General features: G+C 44.4%; 1 protein-coding gene across 1 annotated transcript in view; it reads left to right on the top strand.

Annotated features, from left to right (window-relative positions):
- Nucleotides 1-11384, top strand: part of RUNX1 (runt-related transcription factor 1) — a 183361-nt gene that overhangs the window by 111170 nt on the left and 60807 nt on the right. Inside the window, exon 2 of the mRNA XM_009328026.1 lies at nt 3151-3307. Within this exon, the coding sequence (XP_009326301.1) occupies nt 3151-3307 (157 nt within the window). The remainder of the gene's footprint in view (nt 1-3150; nt 3308-11384) is intronic.

The raw sequence follows: 11384 nt of genomic DNA, 5'->3' as shown, positions 1-11384 counted from the left end.
AACAAACCCGGGGGGCTGGTTTCGAGAGACGCCCAACGCCGCTCTCATTTCTCGTGTCCCCCCCCGCCCCCAGCTAGTGCAACCCTGCGTTTTAACCAGCGAGCCCGCTCCCGACTTCTGCGAACGGAGTAAAGGGTCGGGTTCTCCAAACAGGCGAAAGCAAGCGTTTGTAACACTGAGGTAGTTTAACCTAGGAATACGCAAGCAAAAAAAAAAAAAAAAACAAAACAAACCCCAACCAAAACCAACCCAAACCGGGAGAGGGTTTCCTTAACGAGCTCCTGAAATGTTGTGCTGGGAGGCACCTGCTTGCCGGAGCGCTCGGTGCTCCTCGCCCCCTCCCAAACGCTCCCGCCGTGGACCGCGGAGAAAGGAGTCCTGAAACAGTTTTATACGTGGCAAACTATCTCATTGGTTTTATACTATATGTTGAATATTCGAAAGGGCGTTTTTAAAAGTCGTAATTTTAAAGATCATTTGGAACAGGAACTAGAAAATTCAGTTCAGATCATTCCTATGCTGCCAATATCTTATTTGCATCTGACAAAAAAAGCACTGAGTTTTATCAAGTATTTGCTAACAACCATTGCAACAATAAAAAGAGAGAGACAAAAGAGTTTTCTCTTCACATTTCCTTAGAAAAATTCACTCATGCTGATTGATCCTTAGGATCAGGATATTATTCCAAACCAAAATGATCATTTCCATGCATTTTTTTTCTAAAATAAGGCATGATTCTGAGAAACTTAGAGAAAAATACGTAACAACTCTAACAAGGCGCCGTATAGATTCATTGTCCAAACGCTGTTAGGAAAGAATCTAAATCTTAATTTAAAAGGCCAATTTTGTTTGATTGATGCGGCAGAAGTAGGTAATTTAGATACCTGGCAGCGCTGCAACGGTGATACTCTCTCGCTTCTCTGGAAATACATATTTTTAAGAGCTAAAGAATAAAACAAAGGACTAGATAACTCCAATCCGCAAGTCCCAACTTATCTGTTTAGTCTTTTTCCTAATGTAAACGTTTGTATTTCTGTTTCTATTGTCTGTGACTTTTAACTCTAGTTTCTTTTCTGCGCTGTGTAATTTTTATACTTGTTTCTAATATTTTCTTCACGTGTCTTATCGCTGAGCTTGCCTTCTGCATAATTTGAAAACAGTGACTTAAATATTTGTTCTGTAAGAGACAACCGACCCTGGATTCATGAAGGTTTTTCATCCCTCAAAATGCTAGCGTGTGTTTCCTTAAACAAGCATGCAAACATTTGCATCACAGGGAGGTGAGGGTAATGCCCCGATTTTCCCCTTTCCCTTTCTTGTGTCTTTAATATACGGGCATGCATTAAGGTTTTACGGTAACTTTTTAAGAACCAGGTGAGCGCGTTGGGTTGGCAGTTGTTGATCTTGTGAGCCAGCGTGCCTCATGACACAATGCTGTGCAAGGAGAAAACTCACCAGCTTCAACGTTTCGAGCAGGTCTATTTTATGCCGAGATCAGGGAAATGTGAAAAAGCGCAACGCTGAGCGTAGCCCAGGCCACAGAAACGCATTACGGCACACAGAGAGCAAAAAGCAAAAGCCTGGGCCGCAGAGGGATGGGAAAGAGGAAGCTGAAATAGATACGTAGAGAGGGAATTTTGACACAGTGATTTTAACTTTGCACGTGGAAGTGAAAATAAGGGTTATCGGTGACAAATGGGAGAGCACTGAAGTGAGAAACGCAGCCTCCTATAGAAGGAAAGGCTGTGAAATACCTGAGACTGGAGACCTCTCTCGTATTATAGGAGGTAGCTATGGCTGGGGAATGAGCATCAGAGACCGACAAAGTAAAGGAGACGCTGATCCTGTTTGGAAAGAACAGTGTGATTAGAAACTAATAGAAATAAGACCGGGCCGTGACAAGTTTGAGCCAATTATAACTGCATGGACATAAGCTAGAAAACGCTAAGAGAAAGGAAAAATACTGAGCTGCAACTCAGAGGACATGATGCAGGACTACTTCCTCTTAGAATGTGTAAAAGAGGAAATAAAAACTAGCTAGATTTTTTTTTCTCTTTTTTCTTTTTTTTTTTTTTTTTTGGTAGTAGTCCTGAGGTCGCTACTTAGGTAGGCTTAATTGGGGGAACAGCAACGGGATCTAAAAAAAGTATGATAGAGGACCTAATTCAAGCTCTTACTTTTGCCAGAGTAAATCTAGAGACACACCAGACATCCATTCAATTATAGCAGGGTAAAACTGTTTTGACAATTCAGTCCTGCTCAAGAAGGTAAGATAAAATTAAATTTTTCATAGTTTAACCAATGTGAACACTGTAGATACAAGTCAGAAAATTTAAGGTTAGAAATCTATGTATCTCTCAGCGCATCTCATCAGAAATACAGCAAATCCTGCGTTCCTAAATATTTGTTTGATAGATGCTGGCACCAAGGAGCTGCAGCGCAAACATTTCAGATGAGGTGAAAGCCTTTGTCTGAGCGATTGCAGATTTCATTAGTTCAGATCACGATTTCCATGCATCAGGTTGCGGGTGAGGTCTTAAGTCAATGGTTTGCTTTCATGCTTCTAAAGGAAAAAAATAAACTGTTCAGTAAGTTGTGATTAAACATTCGCTTGAGGCCTGCTTTTCCATGGACTTACTCTGAATTAATGCTGGGGCAGCTCTGTTCAGAGCGGTGGGAGGAAAAGATAGGGAACTGGTGCAGCTGTGGGGACTCTGACCCCCTGCATCCATGAGGTGACTGGCTTGGTTTTGTTTTCTCTTGAATTTTACATTTCCATCGTTGTGCTGACTTTGCTGTAGCTTAAAAGTAATGCTACTCATGTAAATCAGACCAGAATCAGTTCCTGTTACTTGAATTTATTTATGGACAATTACAGAAGTATATTTTGCAAAGCTTATTTCATGTATTTTTTGTGTTGGAGTACACATTATTCTGTGTATTTCAGAGGTGCATCAATGTAAAAACTTTTCTGTAGCTCTGCAAACTAGGAATGGCAGCAATTCCTGTTTTCCCCAAACAGCTTCTTAGTCTACATAGATTTTTGCTGTTGCTGCTTTTTCCTATTTTATCATGTTACTTGTTGATCTTCTGCGCCACGAATCAAATGTCACGTAAGGAAGCTGAGGCTTCTGCTCCTTGATTTCGTAGGTGGTGGCCTTGGGAGACGTGCCCGATGGGACGCTGGTAACGGTGATGGCTGGAAACGATGAAAACTACTCTGCAGAACTCAGAAATGCCACAGCCGCCATGAAAAACCAAGTAGCAAGGTTCAATGACCTCCGGTTCGTGGGTAGAAGTGGAAGAGGTATGTGTTCGCTCTCAACTACGCTTCGGTCATGTTCACCAGTTATGTCAAGTTCTGGTTACGTGGAGGGAACTCGAAGATGGCGTCTATCAAGTTTTCTGTGGCAGGGAATGCTGCAAGATCCGGCGTAGGGTGGTTCCAAAGGCACAGAATTAGCTGTATGGTTTTCTTGCTTTATCCTAGCCCATCCTCTGTGTCACTTCAATTTTCAAACAGTGACATCTCATTTGAAAAAAAAAAAAATCACATAGACAGCAAGCCACATTTTGAGTCCAGAAGCCATTCCATCAAATTTAGAACAGCACAGTATTACCCATGTTTAAGTTTAAATAATGTATTTTCAAATTAAAATGAGAATTTTCAGCTTGTGTAAAGACTCATGACCATCTCGGGGCTCCCAGGCACTCTCTGCAAAAGCTGATCTCTCTAACAGAGCGAGTCAACCTAAAATTACAAGTAATTCTCACATAGATCTAAAAATTTTCTGGCTTCCTCATGACCTGATGAAGGCACAGGGCACCGTTTCTGATCTGTCTTTTGCTGAAATAGATACAGAACAATATGCAGTAGTCCTGTTATTTAATGTGCTCCTGCAAGGTGCGTAGGATAGAACAGAACAGAACAGCTGAGCTTAATATCTGACTTGCTGTATCTCTGTAATAACCAGTAATTACTAGTACATAGTAAATAAAAAGGCCTTATGAGTGTAAGTAACAAATAAGAGTCGAAGCTGACTTAGACCAGAACTATGTAAAAATGTTGTTAGGAAGCTGCAAATAGTATCTGACACGTGCGGCTCACGTCGCGTGTGAGTGGGCAGGTGTACAAAGCTTGATCCGAAAGCCCGTAAAATCAACAGAAGGACCCTTCACAACTTCACACTTCGGTTCCGGTCCATAATCTTAAACCCCACAAATTCCAAGCAATGATGTTTACCTTTCTACTGCGAGATTATTTTAAGCGTACTGCCCTTGCTGCTGTGAGTGGAGTCCCTTTGCTTGGGTCGGGGGGGTTCAGTCAAACCCACAGAAGAGAAGCCAGTGAGCTGTTGCTCAGAAAAAGCTCGGAGAAAAGATCAGCCTCTCTCTTTTAAGGTCAAGAATGAAAAACTGTCACATCTTCCGTGCGACTTCATATGATATTTACTTACGTATTTTTCTTCTGTTTCATTCGCATCTTTAAGTAAAATCAGAATGTAACATTATGGTGTTCCAAAGACAGCAGTGTTATTTAGGGACAATTCAGTCCTGTAACACTCACAAATCAAAATTATAGTGTCTACTGCACTTAAGTAGGTTTCTGTATACTACCTTTTTGAGCAATTTGTGCGCTGCTGTCTCTCTGAACCAGATTAAATACTCGGGGCTCGCTGACCCCTCCTCACCATTTTCCCCTCCCTCTCTCCTCGTGTGAGCACCCGAGCCATCTCCTGATGCGTGGTTGCATCCATGGCTCTTACGAACACGAACGGAGTTATGAGCATGCTTCAGGAGAGTTACAAAGGTGACCCACTTCTGCTCGGTCGCTCTCAAAATGTGTTATTCCAAATGGGAGAGGGGTCAGGCTTCAGACCGAGGAAGTTCTCCTGATTATACACAACAGCCTTTATTTGCCTTTGAAGTGAAGTGCAGCTGTAGATATTCTTCCAATATAAATACAGTTGGCAATTGTGGAAGAACGTGGCCCTGTTGAAACATAGATGCAAGCAGTAAATACATTTGAAGAATAAAATACCAACCCGATCCCTCTGTATCCTGCAGCATTTTTAGCTGAGGATACAGAAGAAGATGTCTTTTAAATCGTGTTGTTTGGGCTGTCTTCAAGATGCACTTGGTGGAAAACACCCGCAGCTGAGAACGTAGCTTCGTAATGCTAGCAAAGAATAATAATAGGGTAATGCAGAGAAAATTATATCCATTTACTGAAAACATGAGAGATGCTGTAATGTCTAAAAGTATCAGTCATTAAACATGTTCATTTGTTATATTAAAGGTTCCACCTTTTCAGAAAAGGAATTTGCATTATGATTCAGAGATGACTGTTTAGAAGATTCAAATGAATAGCTGGCAAAGTGGCGGAGAAGCTAATAAAAACAAACCTGTAGTTCAGTTCCTGGCCATGGTAGTGAAGCTAGAAATCATAACAGTGAAGTGTGTGAGTTTCAAGGTCAAAATCCAGCGGCTGAGAGAGAACAGTCCCTATTCATGCAGAAAAGCTTGGCGGGGAGTGTCGCTGAGCCCCTTACCGTAACCGGTAGCTAGTAGCCAGTCGCTCGCGCACGGACATAAACCTTGTACGTCGTATGATATTCAGGTGCTCGGGATCCTTTAAGCGATGGAGTGATTTGGGAACGCTGCATGCTATTAGTCAGTCTTGGAGGTTAAATCTCATCACCTCCCTTGGCTGCCCATCTTTGGAGCGAGTGACTAATGTATGCTTTTGTTTACTCCTCGAACAGGGGATTGTTTTCCAAAGGTGGGGATTGTTTGCATTTGGTACGGGATTTCTGAGGTGCTGTTCTGTTGAATTTGTATAAAGCCTAAAGCATAAGGTAGCTGCTTCAAAGGGCATTGCTTCCTTTGATACTTCGCTAGAGGAAAATTAACCGAAACTTTGTTTGCTGTGTAATATTTGAGTTTGAATAAGTTCAGTTGCCACCAGTGATAATGCGATGCCAGGAGTATTATGTGAACAGTGACTGAAAGTTCACGTCGGTTACGGTCAGAGTGGACGCTCTTTGTGTATCTTGGGTGATTTAAAATCACTGCTGGAGAATAAGGAACAGCTTCGACCTGTGACAGTTCCCTGTGCATCGGTTATTGCCCAGGTGTAACCATCCCCATTAAAAGCCTTGCCGAATGGGTGGCAAGCCACCACTTTCTCCCTTCTCAGGGAGTAGGAAATTGTCATTCTTGACATTCTTAATAAATAGTTTAAATTTTCTTCTGTGGGCTTTAAATGAAATCTAGCAAGACAGCCTGACGGCTGTTTCAAACGTAAGACTACTGTCCACGTTTTCATCTCTGTGAATAAGCGGCTCTGCTCTGACTGTGAGAGAGTTACAGGGGTTCACCCCCTTCAGGGGTCTGATCCTGCCTGCCCATCAGAGCAGACGCACCAGACAAATATTGGCTGAAGCTGAAAGAACCAAACCGCATTTCAGCGTTTGCTTCATATCTAATAGCAAGGGGCTGCTGCTGTTGCTCTGCCTGTGCCTGTCATTCAGAATTAAAAAAAACACCCACCTGATTTTCTTGACACCCAGGATGGGAGCTGAGAATATCGCAGGTCGCCTGAAACATCAAGATGTTGTATAAAAGCAATCTGGGTCGCTTTCCTGAACAAAACAGATTTACACTGGAATTGGCTGGGCTCCAGAGTTACTATTCCTCACCCTAGTTTGAGAATGCTACTGGGAAAACCTGCCCGTCTGGCTTGTAAGCCCGAGTAAGTAATTTCTGAAAGAAAAATGTAGTTTAAAACTTCAGCCAATCTTAGCCCCCCCCCCCCCTTGCCTGATTACCCATTAAAAAAAACCAAACTTTGTTTTTTTCCCTCCGTTCATAAACGCTTCAAACTTCAAAATGCTACTGCTGCAAAGTACCCTGTTTTCTTAATGTGTAATGAACCGGTTTATGATGAAGTAAATCTGATGCAGAAAGCCTGACACCATAGAAGTTCATTGGATAAAATTAAAAATAAATAGTTATTTTGGAGAGGGAAAGCTTCGTGGCTCGGTAAGCATTACATATTTTCCTCATGGAATCATTAATCCCAGTAACTATCTTCTTTGTAGAAGGTAACATTAAAAAAACCCCAACAAATAAACATATTTTCCAGATGAAAATAATTATTAATAGGTTATGATAATAGTAGCTAATGGGGAAGTGTCTTGGCTTGCTACAGAAGATCTCAATCTAAAGATGCGATCTGGAGCTGGAGCTTTGTGATAGCTTTCCAGCAAGGCCTTTTTAAAAGCTGCATCTTGGAAAGGACTGAAAATTAAGCCTACGTATATATTTCCTACCAGCTATCGGGATTAGAGTCATGAATAAGTTTTGCAATAGTTTTCAATTTCCGCAGAGCCAAAGAGGTACTCCTTTTTCACAGGAGTAGCTGGTAGGAGAACACGAGAGAGATACTACCAAGCATAATCGGAAGTTTCTGCCGTCAGGACTCTTCCTTCTGGATATAATTTTGGGGAAGAAAAATCAGTTTAAGCTGGAATCTCAAAAATACTTAAAACCCCAAAATTACTGGCCTGGATTCTGAGTCCAATTATTTTTATTGATCTTCTGAAGTCAGAATTTTGCTCCTTCTGTGCAACTTCAACTTGTGGTTGCACTATTTAAGCACTTTGTTAAATTTTTTTTTACTTTTTACTTAAACGCTTTCAAAATTATAAAAGTATGTGCAAAACAGAGGAGGATGCTATTCAACAGGATCATAAAATGAGTATTAAGCAGCCGGCCGGGTCCTGGTCCAAGTCATTGGAATGCTTCAGGGGATGCAGTATCAGATACTGGAGTAACAATGAACCGCGCTTGCCAGACGGGACGAAAATAGAAGAAATCCACTGCAATCAAAACTGAGAAAAGAGTCAACCGATAGAGTTTAAAACCAACTACTTCTTTATACTTTGGGTTAATAAGCATGTGGCGCTAACGGGATGCTACGGCCAGCGGGAGGGTGGTTTGGCCGTAGAGAAATGGGCAGCTCTTGGAGCCGTCCCGTGGCCATGCCGTCGCGCCGGGCGCAGGCAAGGCTGGCACGGCCCTCGGGGCGGGAAAGCTGGGCATCTGCAGCGCCGCTCGCCCGGGGCTGCCGTTGCCGGTCCTGCCACCCGCAGGCAGCGGCCAAAGGAAGGGGCCACGCTGCTGGTCCTCGCCCCGGGTGTGTGTTAGAGGGTCGATGTTTATCGCAGGACTCTTCTTTGTCCAGTCTGGTCTGAATGGTGAACTTTTCTCTGAAAGACAGAAGCCAGAAGCAGTAATTTTATTTTTAAGTGACTTAGGATTGCTGAGTTGTGTCATTAATTTTGTCGAGGTTTCTGTGTAAACCAAGTAGCCGTGGAAGAATTCAGTGTGCAGACTACCCGCACTGGTACAGTGGAGCCGATGCCTATTTCAAGCCGAAAAGCCGGGGTTAGATTGATCAGCAAACCCAGCCCTTTAAAGACAAGGCTGCCTCGGTGCTGGCCTTTGGCAGGGACGTAGTGGCAGGGGGAGGGGCGGGGAGAAGACTTTCTCATTACGCCAGTGCCGCCCGAGTCGTCTTCGGCACACACTCGCTACGTGCAGCCGGGTTCGCATGAATCGCTGATTGTGTAAGAAAGTATACGTATGATGCAGCTCCACGCGGGGCTTTGACTCGAAAAACATCATGTGGTCTGTGAGGCTGAGCATGACTGCGGCTGGCTTTGCCAGCTCCCAAACACTCTCTGCTGGGTTACTTAAAATTTCGTCTGGGCGAAAAAACCCTCGATCAGAAAGCGTCAACAGGAGAAAAATAATGGCAGAGCGATTTGGAGAACTTCCTGTCTCCGGGAGCATTACTGCTGTAAACAGTGGCCATGCCAAGTGCTGAACCACTGCCCTCAGTCCAATAACAATAAATCTATTTTTTGGTTCTGCAGAGCTCTGCTTGTACATTTTTGAAACTCGGGCTAACGATGAGAATGGGACAGATGCTATCCTCTGAGCATTTTCTTCTTTTTTTTGCCATGATAAAAGGAGTTGGGCTTACCAGATACTGCTTAGGGAAAACAAAGTACCTCTCTAGATGAAGAGGTTACATAGTTTCAAGTGATCTTTTTGCCCTTCAGCTTTTTTCTTTTTTTTCCTTTGTTTTTATTTTGTTTTGCCTCCTTCAGAGGCTGCTTGAATTCTGGTAAAAAAAAAAAATATATTTTTGTGTGTACCTGTGTGCCTATATGTGTATGTCCCTGTATTACAACCTGTTTTGTCATCAAAATAAAATCATTCCGAGAGACGAATTAGGACCCTGGTTTCAGGGCTGGCTAGTGAACTTCAGATGACTATTCTATGGCATGCAGTTCTTGTCAGCTCACTGAGGATTAGCAGAAGTGAGGATGCTGCAAATCAGTGGCTTACAATTGCTGTCAGGAGAGTCTTGTCCAGCATAGTCATGTGCATAAACCCTCATCTGTCTGAATCAGTCCCTGTTCCTTTCTAAAAACCCTTCAGCAACAACAACAAGAACAAAAAAGCCTTTTTTTTCTATTACCTTAATGCTGTGTGACTCTCCACCTCTTTTGCTCCCATCCTACTTCTCTCCTGTTTTTCCCATCATATTATTTCAACAACAGTTTTCTCAACCTCTCCAAATCGACCTTATTCCCTTCATCCCTGTCCTGCATCAATCTCCATCTCTTGTTCTTCTTCTGTTGATGCTTTTCCTGCCCATCCCCTTTGAGAGCTGCTGCCTTTCAGCACAGGTTGGGATTCCTGTGCAAGCCTATCACAGGAGTGGGTTTTGGCCTCAAGGTGCACTACTAGGAACTACCCTTAATTCCTTCCGCCCTTTCCTACCGTTCCCTCCGAGGATGGGGAGCTACCTGCCGTGTGGTGCGGGGAGGGAGCAGGCAGTGCATGGGGGAGAGGGAGAAGGTTCTGGAGGCCAAGGCGAGAGGCGAGGAGGAGGGAAGCAGCTGCTTTGAAGGCTTGATGCCAAAAGAGCTCTTCAGCGGGGCGGTGCTTGGAGCAATGTGTATGCACATCAGTTCCCTGAAGTTTAGGGAGGAACTGAAGGAAACGCTTTGGCAAGGCCACAAAGTTTCCACAGGCTAGACTTTATGCACCACAACTCTAACAAAGCCGTGTCCATATCTGAGGCCATAGAGGTTGCTCTACGTTTGAAGGTTGTCTCTGGTGGAACTTGGCAGGTTCCAAGTTTGTAATGGCAGTGTTATCTCCTCCATCACTGACTGCATGGATATCCATCGAGTGACCCCAGACGTCTTCTGAGCTCTGAAATCAATGCACATTGCATTAGTGTAATGACAGCATGGAGGAGTCCTTCCTCTAAGAAAATAAACTCAGAGTAAACAGTCCCAGTGCACACTCCCACGCTCAGCTAGCTACCAAAGAAGCGACTTCTCAGGTTGTCTTCTGGCATTCATCTGCTTCAGGCCACTGCAGGCGGAAGTCCCTCGCTTGCTAAAATGGCCCTGATGATCATAGAAGTGCTCTTTGCCTTTCATATTCAGAGCAGTGCATTGCTCTTCCAGTGAACCCACACCTTCCTTGTTCCCTGTACCTGGTGCTTCTTCATGCAGCCATGCCGAGAGGTCATCCTCTTCATAGCTCCAGAGGGCAAGGAGCATGTTTGTTCCCAGCTCCAGCTCTATGCCAGAGCACTAAGGTATGCCAGCATTTGTCTGGACAAGTAGCCAGGCTGGGGCTGGTCCCAAATGAAAGCCAGTGCTGGAGAAAGGGAGAGGGACTGAGGCAAAATCCAGGTCTCACAGGGCTTTGTCTAGGTTCACAGGACAACGCACCATGAAATGAAGATGCCTCAGAATAGGATCTGCCAAAAACCACAACACCCATTACACTGAGGTTTTCCCAGTCTCATGATTAGGCAAAGGATGAGAACAGGGCTTCAAGGGGTGAAGAAATCATGGGTTCAAACACAAAAGCAGTCCTTGGAGAAGAGGCTGGAATGAGGCACTCCCCTTGCTCCAAACGCTGCAGCCACCAGCCCAAAGAGCCAGGCATGTGCTGCCCTTCTGCCCGAAGGACCTCTCCACCCAAAGGACCTCCAGCCAGGGAACCGCCAGGGTGGAGGACTCTGCTACCCCACTGCAGCCATCTGGCCAGGGTGCACTTCGGAGAGGTGCAAAATGTACGTCTGAGGCACGTCCTACAGAGCAGGGAGCTTCCCTGGGGAAATGCCCTAATGCTTAAAGCAGAAGAAGGGTCCACCATGAGAAGCTGAGTCAGCGGGTGAGCCTCAAGAAGAAGCTCCCAGACCAAACCGCCCCAGGAGAGCGGCAGAGGAGGGCTCAGGCTGCAGGTCGGGGCCGGACTGACCACACCGAGTTGCTCCTTCCCAG

The sequence above is a fragment of the Pygoscelis adeliae genome, unplaced genomic scaffold, assembly GCF_000699105.1.
Source record: "Pygoscelis adeliae isolate BGI_AS28 unplaced genomic scaffold, ASM69910v1 Scaffold154, whole genome shotgun sequence".
NCBI lineage: Eukaryota > Metazoa > Chordata > Aves > Sphenisciformes > Spheniscidae > Pygoscelis > Pygoscelis adeliae.
Note: the sequence above shows the minus strand (reverse complement) of the source record. Positions and strands in the feature narration are given on the sequence as shown.